Below are 18,121 nucleotides of genomic sequence, written 5' to 3'. Positions count from 1 at the left end.
CGATCTTCTTTCAGGAATAGATACGGTGACAGGGGCTACGTGAGGATTAATGAGGAGTTTGGAAAGTGTTCTTTTTTAACCAATGTTGAGACGCAAGCCGATGTCAACCACGAGGCTGTTCATTTTAAAACTCCCTTTTCATTCAAACTGGGCAGAGGTGGAATCATCCAAGAGTTTCTAAAAAGTAATGACGAAGGAATCAAAAATTATGTAAAAAAATTGAAAGCCAGTCCTCATCCAAAATTATGAAAGGATATAACTTAATAGTTGGTCGGATTGGGAAGACAAATAATGAGGAGGATCAAATCGACTTCTTTTCTAATAAGGATCCCAATGGGATATGCGGAGTCCATATGCCGGACAAAACGGATTGCGGTGGCTGTTTGAAGGATCAACATGTTTGCGGAATCAGCAATGAAATCCACATCGAGCACAGATTTTGCCCAAAGTTCGTCATGGAGTTCATTCGATGGAAATTTGGCTCTCGAGCCTAGCAAGGGACAAAAGTGATCAAGTTGATCAGAATGAAGTCAAGAAGGACTTGTTCAACTTGGTATTGTGAGTCAAAAAAATTCTTCTGTCTGGATTTCTACAGCCTAACTGATCTCAGCGTGTGCACATTTTAATCAAGTCGGGGAAAATTCAGACAAGTGGCGAATAAATCTCCCAAAAATAAATCTTCCAAAATCCTAATGCGACCCCCTCATCAACTCAGGACGCCGGATGCACCAGCTAGCAGCCCTCACAGGCGTGGTGCGGAACCAAAAGTCAAACAATCCTGATTACCTCTCAAACCCCGAAAACGAGAATCACATTGACAGAACGCGATGCTTTTCAGATTCAGTTGAATGATCCATCTGCTACTCCAGTTTGGCTGGTGGATGCGTCACATTGGAGAAGGTTTGAGTTCGACTTGACATCCGATTCCTGATCATCAGCTCACCGGATAGAATCCACTTTCAATTCCCCCATTTTTTTTATCCATTTAAAATCCTAATGTTTGATCCTTGAATTGGGTTGTTGCTATTGTCAAACTGGTTGACAGAAAATAATGTCAATGAGGCCCTAGCCAAAGAAGTGAAACTGATCAGAACGACTTTTGTGAGTGTTTCACTGAAACACTCACAAAAGTCGTTCTGCCGTGCTTTGAAGGCTGCATTATTGATAGCCAGAAGACCGCTTCCCTGTCGGACCGGGGACAGCATTCCTGTCTGTTTGGGCTGGTCCTAACTTAAAAGACCCTCTTCGGAGGGCCTGGTGCAGCCTGGCTGGCGCGGAGCGCCCCTCACGAAGCCACAAAGAGAGGGTCTTAGTTAAGTTAGGGGCTGGTCATTGACACTCATCTCGGTTAAAGACAAATGACTAAATACAAGAGTTGCACGCAATGCAAAAAAACAATCCGTACTCAGGTTCCCAAACCCGCATGAACGCAGACGGGGTCGAACCGCCGATCTCTCGCTGCCGTACGGCAGAACTCATCCTGTATCGAAGGCGAGCGCCTTACCACTGGGCCATGCGTCCATCTTGAATGCAGTCAGCCCAAGTGCGCACTCTGTCCAGACTCGCATGCCGAGTTGTCCGCAGCCGTATTATGCAATATGCATATTCAACTTGGCGGAGCCCCTCTCGGAGGTGGGGCCCCTGACCGATCACCTAACATGCACAATCGATCCAAGTCTCCTTCCAACCCAATCCTTCCATCCAGACATTGGGTTATTACCTTGCGATCCAGCATCAAGGAAGATCGATTATTTTGAAATATAAGCTTAGTTGCTCATCACTATGGCTTTTTTCGCCAAGGACCCACGAACGAGTATGATGCTGGGCAAGTTCAAGTTACATTCAACAAAGTTTCGATCACCTCCACTGAACTAACCGTGATGCGCATTTTTCTAGGTGGCGGCCAGAGGACCACCGGCGCGGATGTCCGTGCGGAAAACGTTACCGCCGTCATGTCCGTTGCCCACGTGCTAAAATCGAGTTTAGGACCTGTAGGCCTCGACAAAAGTAGATGATTTAGTTCGCACTTCCCGATCGATAGAAATATCCACTGATATGTTACATGAATTGCTTTTTTCTCTCCCTAGTGATGGTTGACGATATTGGTGACATGACAATCACCAATGATGGTGAGTTGTTCACGATTTTTGTCTTTTCTCGTGCTTTTGACCAAGTCCACATCGCCATTCTTTACTCTAGGCGCGACTATCTTATCACTCCTGGAAGTCGATCACCCAGCCGGTCGGATATTGGTGGAACTCGCGCAACAGCAAGATAAGGAAGTTGGCGATGGAACCACCTCAGTCGTCATTATCGCCGCAGAGCTACTCAAGAGGGCAAACGACCTGATCAAGAATAAAATCCATCCTACCACCATCATCAACGGTTACCGTCTAGCCTGTAAAGAAGCTATCAAGCACATTCAAGACCAACTGGCTATCAAGGTCGACACACTCGGAAAGGACTGTCTAATCAACATTGCCAAGACGAGTATGTCCAGTAAGATCATTGGATCGTATGTATCTTACACTTTGTCATCTTCCGCAAGAACTATTGTATGCTACAAGGAACGTTGATGTCGATCTCACCCCTGATATTCATATTCAATTCCTTAGCGATGATGACTTTTTTGCTCAGCTTGCAGTGGATGCAATGCTTTCCGTCAAGACCATCAATCCTCGCGGTGAACTGAAATACCCAGTGAAGGCAGTCAACATTCTCAAGGCGCATGGTAAAAGTGCATTGGAATCAATTTATGTCAAAGGTTATGCCTTGAACTGTACCGTCGCAAGTCAAGGTGCATTCCCTTTATTGGATTTAAGCCCATTTCCCCTGGTCTGACCTGTCTTCCTTCAATGTCTGCCTCGTAGCTATGAAGAAAGGTGTCTCGCCAGCCAAGATTGCTCTGTTGGATATGAATTTGCAAAAAACTCGAATGCATCTGGGTGTTCACATTACCATTGATGATCCTGAAGAATTGGAACAGATCCGACGCCGGTGCGCCTGCTCTTCTCATTTCTCATTTCCATGTCTGCGCTTTCCTTCGCCGTGTACTGACAATTTGCGTTTTAGAGAGTCTGAAATTACACTCGAGAAAGTTCGCATGATTCTCAAATCTGGGGCTAACGTGATCTTGACGACTGGCGGTATCGATGATCTGTGCTTGAAAGAATTTGTCGAAGCTGGAGCGATGGCCGTGAGACGATGTAAGAAGGAAGACTTGCGCAGGATTGCTCGTTGCACGGGAGGGAACCTTGTCAGCTCGCTTGCCACACTGGATGGAGATGAAGCTTTTAACCCCTTGGATTTGGGAGCTTGTGAGGAGGTTGTCCAAGAGAGAATCAGCGACGACGAACTGATCTTGATCAAGGGGACAAAGCTCCATAGCTCTGCTTCTATCATTCTCAGAGGCGCAAATGGTACGTAACGCCCGAATAATGCCAACTGCAGCTACACGTTGACCCTGCGCCTATCAGATTATATGCTTGATGAGATGGAGCGTTCTCTACATGACTCGCTGTGCGTCATCAAGAGGACGTTGGAGAGTGGTAAAGTGGTCCCCGGCGGCGGTGCAGTAGAAGCTGCTCTAAGCATCTATCTCGAAAACTTTGCCACGACATTGGTTTGTTTTCATACTTTTATCGCAAGTCGATTGATGCTCCTTCTCATCGGGTGAATGCTGCGTTTACTACAGGGATCACGAGAACAGCTCGCGATTGCGGAGTTTGCAGCATCAATGCTGGTAATTCCCAAGACTCTCGCCACAAATGCCGCCAAAGACTCGACCGACCTTGTTGCTAAGCTTCGAGCGTTCCACAACCTGTCGCAAACTTGCCCGACGGGAGACCCGAAAAAGCAGTTGAAGTACTTTGGTCTGAATTTATACGAAGGCAAAGTAGTTGACAATGTGAAGTTAGGTGTCATTGAGCCAATGATGAGCAAGATTAGGATGCTCAAAAGTGCTTTGGAGGCTTGTACTGCTCTTCTGAGAATTGATGAGTGAGTTTCTCGTCTTGCTTTCATCTGAAAACATTTGATCTCCCCCGTTCTGACAGTCATAATTGTTGCATTTGTTGACTCTTTAGCCGAATCGTTGTTCCCAAGGAAGAAAGAGGTGGCGGCGATCCTCACGATGATTGCTAGTTTGATTTTATTTCGTGCTTTGTTCCAACAAAATAAAAAAGAACAATCAAAGTCAAAAGATGAGGTATTACTGTCATGATCACAATACATGGTATATCTGCCTCCATTATCCGTCCTGTCATCAGGCTTGAAAAAAAAAACAAGCTGCACAGGTTATCGATTGCCCCCTCTGTGTATATCATTATACTTTTCTTCTGGGCTGAACTATTTATAATATTGATCCAACAATACCAGAACGTAAGTTACTTGGGTCAGCCGTGCATCTAATCTGGCTTGTATAATTAGCTGAGATAACCGGTTGAACCCAGAGTTGCAAAAGTGCATGCAAGCCACATTGTACTTCGCCCCCCATGCCTGAATGTTTTTTTGGCAAGTTGGTGTGCAAGAAAAGCCTTGAACACCATCTTGTACACCATCTTACTTGCAAAAGTACATGCAAGTTGGAGTCGGACACAACCAACTTTGAATCCCTCTCAATGCAAAAAAACTGGGTCCAAAACTGGGTCAACTGTGAGCAGTTGACATGCAGAAACTCGGAAGCTTGTGGTGTTACTCCAACCTTTCTCAAAATTTAACTCAACCCAAGCTTTGATTCACATCACTGGGCACTTTACCATACCAAGAAAGGACATTACGTGACCAGGTGGAGTTACCATCCCAGCTTGGTTGGAGTATCCTGAATGTCTAACTTAACACAAGTCCCCCCTGCTAACTTAGCTAATTCCCTCCTTGGGGGAGCGAAGCGACCTCCGAAGGAGGGACTTACGCGCTATGTCGACCCCGCAGCAGTAGAGAATTAGGCATTTTGGTGGGGACTTTTTTAAAACCAATCTCCCACATGAGTTTCTGAACCTTTTTTTTTATAATTTACATTTCTGGGATGGCTTAAGCTGTCCCCTTCTTTCTACTATTTTTTCTCATCCTCAACTCCTCTGGTTGAGCTGCAATCATAGTTGTAACATTATCAATTTCAGATTCTGTACAGTGCAAAATGTGGAATGCACAATGAAGTGGACACTTGTCAGTCACAAAAAAGGACTTCATGGGGCACCCAAGGCCCCAAAAATTTTGTAAAATATGTACAAAGAAACTCCATGATGTTGTGCACATTTTGCTCCCCCAAAGTTTTATTGCCTGGTGACAAATGGCGCGTCCAGAGAGGATTGAAAAAGATCATTTTTCTAATTCTCTACTGCCACGGGGTCGACATAGTGCATAAGTCCCTCCTTCGGAGGGTCCCTGCGGGACGGCGTCCCCCCTCCAATAGAGGGACTTAGTTAAGTTAGCCCCCCTGGTGGGAGGCTTGCTGTGGCTGGCCGCAAAGCTAGGGAGGGACTTGCGCGTAATGTCAAAATTTTGGCTGGGAAAGAAATCACAAATGGCTGGAGGGAAAATATTAAGCCTCAGCCAGCCTCCCCCTCAGGTCCTGTGGACCTGCCCCAGAGCCAAAAGATACTTCTGGACCTCAGCTTTCATTTGGCACAGGTCTCATCTCCTCAATCCAAACCATTTGCACTGTACTAATGGTTTAAAAATAAAAATAAAAAACATGAAGAAATGTAAACTAAGGATGCGCAACCATCATGCCTGGTGGATCCTGGATCCGCAAACCCGCAGATCCTACACATGTAGTGTTGCATTTTGTTGCATATAGGAAACTCAATTGTGCATATTATCAGAAAATCCAAAAGGGATCTTCAGAGCAATGTAATATCCTTCAGGGTTCCTTTGACCTTCAAAACAGATTCCTTCAATCAGTTTTGGAGCTTTTTGCTCAAAATTTTGGGTGAGGGTGCGCATCAGCACTGCCAATGAAACTGTCTATTCAGTTTTTTTTGTACATATTTTGCTGATTTTTAAATAATTATTTAGTGGTTTTGGGGTTGAATATCCTTCCTTTCCCTGCCAGACTTCAGACATTAGGCGTAAGCCTCTCCTGCGGAGAGCCCTCCGGGCGGGGTCCCCCGGACCCTCCGTTCGAGAGGCTTAGTTAAGCTAGCCTGAATGTCAAGTGGGAGCAGTTGACCGAATTCTTTTTGCAGTGCCCATTACCTCTCATCTCACCTGAATTTTCTCGTTGAGTCAGTTGACCTCAACGGATTGGATACAATTCATGCTGGAAGCAACTCCAGGTTTATGTATTTATGCGCAAATTAATGCCCTTGTGCCACACATTTTTACACGGTAAAAAGCCTGCCGAGTTGGATTTTTTAGTACTACATGCTTGTCCCAATAAGATGGGAAAGAGGAAGACAAAAAGTAGAAGTTTAGAGTGTATGAATTCGGTTTGTTTAAGTAGACCAGGAACCCATGACGTCAGCCAGGTCATCCATCGTTTCTTGAGTTAGTGATTTGATCTGATGGCAAACTTGCCATTGCCGGGCGAAATCATCGAGCGAGATTTCTTCGCAGTTGTAGGAGAAGAAGAGTTCTCGTTTAGCGAGCAGTTCGGCTTGATAGGCCGAAAAGAGATTCCCAAGGTGTTTTAGCGCGTGGACAGGATCAAAGCCGATCGAGCCAAGCGAGGCAGGCTCGGCCAGGTAGACGTCCACCTTGTATAGCAGCTCGGAGATCGAATCGACCGTGGCTTCCATCAATTCCAGAGAGTTCCTTATCCCGCTAGACGCTTCTTCGATCGTTTTCTCCAGCGTTGCCAACGTACGTTGACGGACGGAGGGATATTGTGAGCTGATATCAGAAGCGGCCGAGCGTGTTACAAGGTTACTCAGGTTGTTATGTTGCTTAAGTGAAGAGCTGAGGGTTTGGACATGTGTGATCGAGTCATTGAATTGCCTGGTCCGAACCCCCCGGATTTTTTTTTGTTAAAGAAAAGCATTATGATAATCAGCGACTCTTCATCATCATTGAAGGTGGGATCTGGAAGAGCTTAGAGATATTCAAACTGTTTTTATTCTGACTTTTGGAATCGCTGGGTGAGCTGGTCACCTTGATTTAGCAGCTGGATGACTGGCGAAGGATCTTGCGAGATAGACTGCTGGCTGGCATCGATTTCCATCGAGTGAATTAAGAGGGTGGCTGTCCGAGACTTGCCCTGGTCACTCCCAATGGCAAACTTGAAATGAGACGACCCCGGGGACCCGTCGATCCCGAACGTACATATCAGCCCAAGTTCCTCGCCAGGCGGGGGGCAGGGCATGAAACGGTCGGGTCTCCGAAGGAGCAAAGGAGGACGGGACAAAACACCTTTTTTTTTTTTTTTTTTTTTTTTAAGTGCAGTTTGATTTGACATTGCGCACTATGAGGTACCAACAGAAGATAAGACAAGCCTAGAGCTAATTGTGATGGATGCACCAAAGGACTACAAGATTTCCGACACACGTACAAGGTAACAAAACGCCTTGCAGGTGCAACATCCCTGTTATGACACATGATTTCATGTGTCATTTAATTCACACACTTTTATGGGGTTTGGCTTCTCACCAACCCAATTAGGTACATACATACTTTTGGCTCATAAATAGTGATGCCTACAAAATACATTTCCCCTTGGGGGAGTTTCTTATCTCATCTTGCCATATCCTGATATCTCTTCTCTTCAGGTTATGAGACCACACTGTCACCAGCAGTAGCACTATCTTGCTAGTTAATCTCCCCATCTGCAAGCCTCCAGCCTCTTATCTTCTTTTTCTCTACTTGACTCGCCACCATCTTGTGGCATCTGTTAAAATTGATCAAGCCTCTCTACCGGCTTTCAAAACTCCAGTGTCAACTTTTATGGGTTTGCCAACTCCCCTGGGTATCTATTTCTTTTCAAGTGTCTATCTGGCTCTCAAGACTTTTGGTTTTCTTTGGATTTATCTTGTTGCCAAGCTCACAAATTTGTGGCCCTAACCCAACTTTATCTTGGAATCTTGACTTGACTTCATTTTCCTTGACACTAATCCCTGCTTTGCCTCTGCTGCCAATCTTGGTTTATTATACATATCACCAAGCTGCACAGATCATGGTCCTAGCACCACTTCTTCTTGGATTATCATTGTTATCCTCAAAGTCAATCTGCAGCTTTGCTCCCTCTGCCAACATTTGGCACTACAATTTTTTTTTACTGCCAAGCCCCTCAGATTTGTGGTCCTAACCCAACTTCATCTTGAATTATCATTTATATCCTTGACATCAATCCCTGCTTTGCCTGTGTTGCCGTTATCAAGCACCTTGTTTTACTTATGTGGTTTTTGATGGATCTTACCCAACATCAACACACTTGATTCTTTGTAGAGATGAAAATTTGAGACTCAGGTACCTGCTTGTTATTTCTACAAAACCAGCACCGCTTGGGGGGTACCGGTGGTACCTCTGGCAGGTACCCCAGGTACCTCCTGTGTTATTTTTTGCATTTTTCCATGTTAAAATGAATCTCACATTGGCTTTAATTTTCAGACATGAGGCATTACCTATTTATCTCCTCTATCAACAATCAAAGGAACCTATCAGCTAATTATAGGTTAATAATGACTAATCAAACCAGCAGGGCTCAATCTTCATCCACAACAATAATCAGTCTTTTTTTTGACTTCTTTGAAGTCTTACTGGAATCAATCACTTTTTCTTTCCACAAGGCCAGGGTCCCTTCTTTGATCATATTATTCTTTGAGTAGAATGCAACAGTCATTCCTCTACTTATTGAGTGGGCTCCAAGTCTATGCCGCTTCAAAGAAATGTAATCCCAACCAAAGCTAAATGCTCTTTCAACGTCAACGGATGTTGCTACAAAAATTAAAGAGAATCCAGAAGTCAGATGCAGTAAAAAAAATCATATTCAACCCACCTGGACAGCTTAATACATCCAGGGCCATATTGACGCGGTCACCATCCATGTTCCCCAACCTCTTCTGGTGAAGCCACCATTTGAGTGGGTTGACCGGTTTGTTTCCATCAACAACAAGTCCTCCTGCTACCCAGTCATCAAATGCATCGTTCAAAGTGTTTCCACTTTGCGCAGCAGCAGCATTACCCAGGCCAGCAAGCATACTGGTCCTGGGCTGCAATCAAGAGATACAGAATAAATTAAATTGAGAGTTTGTTTTTCATTTAGATCTAAGTGTGTGACCTGCCTTGGAAGTCAAAGCTTGGACGGTCAAGGGATGAGTCAGATTTTTGGGCTTGTAAAAATAAACCCACATTTCCCGCGCTAGACCTACGGCTTTGGTGATCCATTTGGGTTCCCATTTCGCCATCTTGAAGTACTTGTCCTTGAATGAAGGGTGCATCACTGAAGTATACTATTATCTGTTAGAAAGTAAAGGACCAGGAAAAATAAAGAGGAAACAATATTTAAAAATGGCAATTCTGTATAGAGGGGATGTGTTGGTCAAGCTGTAGTACTTGTTTGTAATTTTTAATCCATGTTGGCAGGAATTTCTCAGCGCTGAAGGGTATTTTTGATCACTGATAATCGTTGATAGGTGTTCGGTAATTTGGTTGATGTAGATAACTATGTTAGCTAAGCAAGCAGATCCAGCAATGAAGACTTGAAGGGTTAATTCGTGGAAAATCGCAAGGATGTTGACCAAATCATGTGCCAATTTAATATTGGAATGATCCAAGTGATGCTTGCGCTTGAGACCATGTTGTTTATGACGCTGCCACTCAAGAATTTAAATAATCATAAGATCAAGTCAGTCAGTCAATCTAATCATACTCAAGTCGCGGGAGGAAGACCTACACAGCAGCTTCACATCAAACAATGCTTTTCATTTGATAGAATGTGGAGTTCCATCGGGTACAAACATCTCTTTCCACAGTATGCGGAGTATTACACTCTTTCTCTTGGCAAATCTCCACAAACTCGGCTTTTGAATTTGGAGAGAACCTCAATTTCTTCACAATTCTACAAAACTGCAGAAGATATTGTGTTATTTGAAAGCCAAATATTTAGGAATGGAGGTGGTTTGTTTTACCTTAGCCAATGTTAGTTTTCAAGAATCAGTTGTATAATCATCTCCTTCATCTTCTTTGCTAGCTTGTTCAATATTGGCCTTGGTCAGAGAATCATTCTCATCATCATCTTGTCCAGAAATGCTATGTCCATTGCTATCTCCATCCATTAAGGAGGTGGAATCATTTCTGTTGGTGTGGGAAAAGCTAGAGTAGAAAGCATGCAAAAAACAGGTCACCAATCAAAACAGCAGGAGGAGGAATTTAAATCGCAATTGAAATTGGGATTACCAACGGTGGGCCAATGCGTTACGTTGCGATATTTAGGCCGAAACGTGTAACGCATCGACCGTTATTTTTAAGAAAAAGGTGTTAATTTTATCAAAAAAATACCAAATTTTCAATACTTTACAATAAATTATGATACGTTTTTGGCTGTATCTATGAAAAATGGCCAATATTTGCTGTTATTTAGGGTATTTTTGCATATTTTTGCACCCGTGGGTGTTATAGTTAACTTATTTTATACACTTGATAATCTTAATTTTCTTTATTGTAACTTATTTTTCGATACTTTACAATACTTTACAGTTAAGGTTAACTGTAACGGCCCACCGTTGGGATTACCCTTGGATTTGCTCCTCAGCATCTCCATCTTCAAACTGTTAATTGTCCAAGTCGACATCAGCAGAAATAGATCGTCCATTAGCAGTTTTCTTTTTATTTTGAGTACCAAATGGCCAGAGGATTGCCTGGACTATTAAATTGAGTATGTGCCCAAAACATTGGATCCAGTTTGGCTCACCCTGAAACCTTTCCCACTTGAGCTTCTTGAGCTCCTTCACCATCACCTTGTTGTTTTTTGCATTGTTGCTCACAATACCGCATATCTAAACATGGAAGGGTTAGGTCAGCATTGAAAATGGACCGAAAGAAAGGTATGTATAATAAGAATAAAAGTTGGCTCACCCAATCCTGAATTCCAAACTTATCTGCAACTAAAGCAACTGTCTTGGCCAAGTACTCGCCGGTGTGGCTCTGAGAAAGCCAAACAAAGTCAAGAGGCATGGCCTCTAGACTTATATCATCAGTTCCAACGTCTGCTAATTGGTAGACGACTACTCCCAAGATGTTGAATCCGTTTGGTGACTGCCAAGCGTCAACTCCTAGATATAAAGCGCCTTTGTGTTCCTACAGATAGAATGGTAAAGATTAGAAAGCTATGAAAAATTGAAAGAATACTGATACTGAGTGACCAACTCTTAAGACACCTTGGTAGTTGTCTTGTATTGCTGAATAAAGCATGTGAATATGCTTTGAAACGTCCTGCGGTCTTGGTAAGTTCTTGAGGACTGTGGGGTGGAGGATTGCCTTGTAGCTTGCATTGATAAGCGCCAAGAAGGCCTTGCAGCTTCAGCACACCATATTGCGCACAGTTGGGGAACCTAAAATCCAATTTTCAGCTACAGCGGATCCTGATATCGGACCTTTTTACATACCTCCTGTGCTTGCAGGTCGCCAGTTCCAGTAATTCCTAGACTACCCAGTGAATGATTGGATTCTGATTGCCGGTGTTTCTGGATGCAGAGTAATGTATGCTTGTTGAGATTGCTACAAGATGAGTCCGAGGTCGGACGACTAATTTTGGTGCTGCATCTAGATCCAAGAAATATTCAAAATCAAAACAGGCCGTTTAAGTTAAACAAAAAAACTTACAGTTTGCAAGGATAGGCAATCATGCGCCTGCCATGCTTGTCCAATTGATTGGAAAGCTGAGGCACACCATACAAAGAGTAGCTTGAACTATAGGAGTTTGCAGCGACTTTCTGAGCTCACTCTATACATATGTGGATAATAATCAGTCAGTCGGACTGGCTCTCAGAAAACGAAATGAGGAACATGTAGTACTCACTCAACTCTTCCTTGTTGGTCATTTGACCACCTCCGGAAAGTGGCTTGGCGGTGCTAGGAGGATTGATATTGCCTTCTTTGCTAGTTTCTTGAGTTTGAGTTATGTCATCTTCCGGATCACCTTGGATTGAGGACGCTTGAGATGATTGCATTTTGTGTTGTTTGCGGGTGGGAGCCATGGCGGTGGATGTTTGGTTGAGTTAGGTCGGAAAGGTGGGGCAAGGGTATATGTATATATAACATCTGGTACTGCTTTGATGATATGTCATATGTCACAGGCTACCCAGCTGCGGGGGCGGTATCTCTGGGAGGTACCTGGGTACCACACTGCTTCCCTCCCAAAAGCTTGTACCTCACACCGCACCTGGCACCGCTGGGCAGGTGCGCGGGGGGTGTGAGGGGTACCTGCAAAGCGGTGCGGGTACCCCCCAACAGGTACCAAATGTTCATCTTTAATTCTTTGCCATCTGGTAGTTTTGGATGTGTCACAATCCGGTGTCCACACACAATTCTTGGCCCCTCAGTATTTATGCACCCTCCATTCTTCATCAATTTGCCTTTTTGATACCAATATTTCATTGAGTCTTGGCTTGCATCAACTCCGGCGTTCACAAGCAAGAGGAAGCGAGAGAGAAAAACCAAAAGTCTTGTATATTGATTATAAACAGATAGAGACCAAGTCAAACAAGAGAGCAAAACCAGCAGATTCAAGCAAGACCACTTTGAGGAGTAAAATGACAGATTTCCAACGACAGAGATTCAAGCAAGCCTTCTAAAATTGGGACAGTTCTGACAGTGAGGCAAGCAAGAAAAAGACAAAGAGGGAAGCAAGGGTGATCTGGTGAGAAGAGTGATAATGAGTTGAAGAGACATGGAATAGAAAAACTAGAAATCACAGTCAGTCACAACAAGGATTGATATGACATTTAGCTGTTGGACTCACTTGGGTTGCATCATCACTTTTTATTTGCCATCAATACCTTCTCATCAAGCCATGCTTGGCAGAATTTGTTGTCTGAAGTATGATCAAGGGCTATAAATATTGAGGTGTTGTCTTTGTTTTCAAGTACCAATATATACTTGACATAGGAGTCAACCGGAACAATCCCAAAGAAACTTTTGGCGCAAAGTTGTAGAGCAGTTGCTTTCATCAATTGGACTGGTCCCAAGGACAAGGTTGATTGATGTTCAGTTCAAGGGTTATTCAATATCTCTGAGGAAATTTTTGTGAATGCTCCCATCAAACCTTTGGAGTTTTTAGATACTGTCTGGATTGCACCGTTAATGCCATCCATTTCGGACTTGATGAGCATGTTTTTTGATTCGCGTACATGTTTGGGTTTAGCAGTTGAGGCGGAGGTTTTGAGAGAAGACAAGGGGTTCACTTCGAAGTCAGAATCATTGGTGTCATTGTCTTTGGCCATGATTTCCACAATTTTTCTTTTGGCTGCCAGTGCAAGTTTGACCGGCGTGTTGCTTGTTGATGGAGGGAGCTGATTTCCCACCTTTTCTCCAGTGGCAGTGGTCCCATCTAAGCAGTGCATAGCACTTCAAATCAAATCAAATCAAGTATTTGTATTTGTATTTGATTTGATTTGAATAATGCCAGGGCATATTTTTGCTGGAATATTCAAACAAAATCAAATATTTCCTCAAATTGCCACCCGGGGCCATTTGGGCCCCGGAGGAGCTCCAATGAGCCGTCTATGGGCCCCGGGGTATATGTGAAGCCCCCGCGCGCCGCGAGGTTTCACAAGAGGAATCACAGAAACCCCATCCGGCCACATATATCTTGTAGCTCTCACTTCCCCCTCCTAGCCGGCAGAGATCACCGCGACCATATCTCTCCCGGCTAGGTAAGCCGTCTTCTTCCTTTTCCCTTCCTTTCTACTTGTTTCTTTCTTTCCCCAGTTGTTCATGTATTTACTGAGAGATCACCGCGACCATATCTCTCCCGGCTAGCTCCTTGATTCTTTGCAATTACAGCCCCCCCCGTGAACTAGAACTTCGCCTCAAGGTTCCCTCCCCGTGCCCCACTCGATGAACAGTGAAGGACTCCCAACTGGAGTCCTTACAGTATAGTACACAACCCAGAATTGGGGCTGCAGATAACCTATATCCTGGGCATCATACGGTACCACCGCCACAGCACTTCACAGAGCACCGCGACCAGCACCGCAACCTGTGACCAACATTGGTTCCTGCCCACTAGGAGCTTTGGAAGGTAATATAGAATTACTTATAATATCTGCCAATCAATGAGAGTGACTGAAAAAAACTATCTTGCTTTGTTTACAAATCACACCAGCAGAATCATAGCAAATGACAAAGATCCTACGCCAAATACCGCTCTGCAATCCATTCCATCATCATCACAGGAAGTCCAGCTCAAGAGATCTAAATCATGTTTTTTTTCACCTTTTTCTCTCAGAAGATTACATAGAATACACGCAATACATAGTATACACGCTAAATTGAAATAAAATAGGTCTTAATATGTGTCAGCTGGGCTACTATAATAAGTTAGAGCCCGGCTAACTATTCTATTATATGAAGTAGCGGCACAAAGGGCTGCTAAAGATAAGATAAAAACTACAGTTCCTTTTAGTAGTAGAGGCGCAGAGCGCCACTCATTGAGTCATGAGACCCAATCAGAGGACTGCGGCGTAGTTATCTCATTGAGTCGCGGGACCTAATCAATGAAGACCAAGTTGAGGGGCAAATGGTAGTATATGAAGTAGCGGCACAAAGGGCTGCTAAAGATAAGATAAAAACTACATTTCTTTTTAGTAGTAGAGGCGCAGAGCGCCGCTCATTGAGTTGCGGGACCCAATCAGAGGACTGCGGCATAGTTATCTCATTAAGTCGCGGGACCTAATCAATGAAGACCGAGTTGAGGGGCGAATGGTAGAACTCCAGCCAAAAAGAAACAGCCGGAGAACTAGTAATGAACTGGTTAAAACCCGTTCTCAAGCTAAGAGAATGGGTTGCAAGACATTCTCCAGTTTGATTGAACTAGGAGAGTGTCAACAGAAAGACCAATGTGAGACTGCTGGAGGAGTGTAGCAGTAAAGTGAACTACAGAAAATAAGAATCATTGATCTACAGAAACAAACCAAAACACCTCAAATGTCTTTTTTGATGTTTTTGGTGATTTCTGGAAGTTTTCTTTCAAATATCTCCGAATATTCAAATATTCAACAAATCAGTATTTGATTGTCCCAAAAAACACGTCAAATACCACCGTGCTATGCACTGCATCTAAGACACTCAGAGCGAGATTGTATAATGGAAAAGGCTTATCCTTCAGTTTAGAAAATCCTTGTCAAGGGTGACTTGCAAGAAGCTCTTCCCAAACCTTTTCATCAGAAGTGACTTTTTTGAGCTTGTTGTTCCATCCAAAGCCACTTTGGTCACGGAGGAACTTGAAGTCAATGAAAAGCCTTTGGAGAGAATTTTTTTGATTCTTGATCACTGCTTGAGGTTGCGTTTCTGGACCACAATTGGCAATGCTTCCTTCTTTAAACCACCGCTATCAGCTTGATTTCCAGCAGCAAATTCTGTTGCACTGAGCTTGAGGAGGGAGGAATGTTGGTCATTTGTCCAGGTATGGTTTGTTTTTGATTTGGTATTGGTATCCTTTGGTTTTTTTGGGTCTTTCTTTGTTGCAGGTTTCTTTTTTGATGGTGGTATCATTGCGGGTGATTGAGATCCTGGGGGAGGCAAAGGTGATCTTGTTGGAGCAGGTATGACAGAGTGTTGTGTGGTGGAGTTGGGAGCAGTTGTGTTGGCCATAAGGAAAGCTGGATTGATGAGATGGTCCATTGCGTATCTTGTTTGAATGGGTGGACACAAGCAGTGAGTACGGAAATCAATCAAGAAAACAGGGTCAGACCTGTTTCTGGAAATTGGTTGTTTTGAACAAAAAATGATTTTTGGTTTCCCCCAAAAACAGGTGCTGTGGTACACGTTTTTTGGGGGAAACTGTTTTCTGGACAAAAAGCTGATTCATGACCAAAAAACATTTTTCTGAGCAGCTATTGTACAGGCCCCAAGTTGCTTCTGAGTTCACAGTTGAAGAGACCAGCACTGTAGGTTGCCTGCAAAAAAAAATTTGAAGGCTTTATGTTGAATTTTGTATGTTTTATTGAATTAACCAGTGATTATATCACCTATATTTATATTGGTGCCAAACAGGGCCTTAGCTTCCAATACAATACACAGTTTTGCAAAACTGTGTATTGCCAATACAGATACAATACATGTATCAGTTTCACCGTTGATAGGAAGGGATTGAGACAATGATTAAAAGGAGTGATAACAGCAACCAAAAGTTTTTAATCTCATAGATGATCTCCCCCATCTTCAATATGCACATGTCCGTAAACAGTAGAGTGATTAAGGTGAAGGTTGTGAGGATGACTGGCTACCAGATGATTAAAGAAAAGCAAATGAAGCTTTCGGCAGATACAAAATATTGGCAGTTGGATTGGATTGGAAGAATGATATGATGGGTGAACGCTTGACTTGCTCTCTTGTTCGTCTTCTTTCTTCTCTGATGACAGTCTGTGGTAGGTTTTTTTGCCGGTCGATAGGATTAGTAAGAATGGAAATAGGAGGGTGAATATCGAGAGATTAAGCATGTTATGGTGTGGCCAAATCGAGGTGAGAATCGTCATGATCAGTCCAAATCCTAAATGATAATCCCACTGTTTTTCTAATCTGATAAAGTAATAAGTGGTCCCAAACGGTTTTTTATTGAGCTCTTCGTATGAATTGTTTGCTGTTTTGGGTTTTGCCTTTAAAACAAAGACCTTGGAAAAGAAGAACTTACAAGTCTAATCTTTCTTCCAAATTTAAGCCATCTTTAAGCCAGTACGGATCAAAACAATAGAAAGAGTTGCCGACCGAGCAAAATGCGAAGCTGAGCAGAAAGCCGACGAAGGGGATGAGCAGTAAGCCTTCGGCGAACAAGAAATAATTGAGTAAGATCAAGATCCGATGATAATCCGATCGAAGTTTGGCGTTCAAATATCTGATGATTTCGACCGAGGAGGAGATTGAAAATTTTCCAAGCGAAATCGGCGCTTGCAGGGATCCATTCAGATGAAGACAGTTTTCAGTTATCGAGCTGTTCAATGCGATCGAAATTACTCCGATCGGAAATAACCAGAATGTCTGTGCAGAGAAATAAAAACAAAGGTGCCAGTCAGTGATCAACATGAAACGTTGTTCGACAACACAACATTTGACTTTGATAGTCTTTTTAGTTTTGTAATTATACTGACTGAAATATTGATCCCCAGAGTGGATACCAACTCACACTGAACAAAACATCCAGAGTAGACCAAGAGGAAGAACGGTGGCTATCCGAGTAAGATTCCAGTCCGACCAAACTAGCGATCGAAACGAGCTGAAGGATCGAATTTTGGACTATTAAGATCTAGAGAAACAAAAAAGTAAGACGGCAGAGCTGATGAACGTGTCATCTTCAATGTCATGAGATGGAGCTTCCGAGATATAAAACTCACCTTGAGCGTACGTTTTGCATGCAATTCGTTGACTATCCGCCTAACCCTGAGGGAGTCGAAGAAGCCAGATGCAAAGCGCCGGACGCCCGACCATACTTGATGATGGATGGAGTTGTTGGGGTGGTGGTGGTGGTATCCTGCGCGATTGATGTGGCTGATGGAAGAGCCGTGAGGAGTATTTGATAGTTGATCGAGAGGTTTCTGGATGTGATGGTTGTCGAAATGCTGATGACGACGCATTCGAGCTGAGTGGGTTGAGTGCTGTGGGCACTTGGCTTGGAGTTCTCAGATTCAGGCATCACTCATTGCGTCCCGGGTGGCACCCCGTCTCCAGCAAGTCAATGACCGTAACAGCTATCGGTATGACTGGCAAAGTAAGGCTAGCATCAAACAAATTTCAACCAAATCCATCGACATATCAACACAAAAAACGAACTCCACCATTGATCTTCACTGACTGTCTTACATTCTCAAATTACATCTTGACGTGTAAAATAAAGGAAAAAAGATGGACTAAGCCCGGATGATGCCCTTCACAAATAAAAAAATACATGAAGAATACATGGCTGCCAAACGATTTACTGGAACATGATTTGCGATGCTGCTAAAAAATTGTACAACAAAGTCCTTCTTTCTCATCT

At 43.5% G+C, this 18,121-nt stretch overlaps 3 protein-coding genes across 3 annotated transcripts; 1 reads left to right on the top strand and 2 right to left on the bottom strand.

Annotated features, from left to right (window-relative positions):
* Positions 1 to 1,782: 1,782 nt before the first annotated feature.
* PtA15_7A474 (uncharacterized protein) lies at positions 1,783 to 4,143 on the top strand (the record flags this gene model as incomplete). The annotated part of the gene is made up of 10 exons (XM_053171084.1): positions 1,783 to 1,825; positions 1,897 to 2,007; positions 2,088 to 2,129; positions 2,200 to 2,515; positions 2,616 to 2,797; positions 2,871 to 2,997; positions 3,073 to 3,419; positions 3,477 to 3,622; positions 3,695 to 3,999; positions 4,086 to 4,143. The coding sequence occupies 10 exons, from the start codon at positions 1,783 to 1,785 to the stop codon at positions 4,141 to 4,143; spliced, it is 1,677 nt and encodes a 558-aa protein (XP_053022301.1).
* A 2,291-nt stretch (positions 4,144 to 6,434) lies between these two features.
* Positions 6,435 to 7,159, bottom strand: PtA15_7A473 (uncharacterized protein; the record flags this gene model as incomplete). Its single annotated transcript, XM_053171083.1, has 2 exons — positions 6,435 to 6,936; positions 7,062 to 7,159. The coding sequence occupies 2 exons, from the start codon at positions 7,157 to 7,159 to the stop codon at positions 6,435 to 6,437; spliced, it is 600 nt and encodes a 199-aa protein (XP_053022300.1).
* A 9,133-nt stretch (positions 7,160 to 16,292) lies between these two features.
* PtA15_7A472 (uncharacterized protein) lies at positions 16,293 to 17,720 on the bottom strand (the record flags this gene model as incomplete). The annotated part of the gene is made up of 4 exons (XM_053171082.1): positions 16,293 to 16,671; positions 16,784 to 17,127; positions 17,273 to 17,392; positions 17,481 to 17,720. The coding sequence occupies 4 exons, from the start codon at positions 17,718 to 17,720 to the stop codon at positions 16,293 to 16,295; spliced, it is 1,083 nt and encodes a 360-aa protein (XP_053022299.1).
* Between the last annotated feature and the right edge of the window lie 401 nt (positions 17,721 to 18,121).

The sequence above is a fragment of the Puccinia triticina genome, chromosome 7A (assembly GCF_026914185.1).
Source record: "Puccinia triticina chromosome 7A, complete sequence".
NCBI lineage: Eukaryota > Fungi > Basidiomycota > Pucciniomycetes > Pucciniales > Pucciniaceae > Puccinia > Puccinia triticina.
This window is presented reverse-complemented; position numbering and strand designations above follow the sequence as displayed.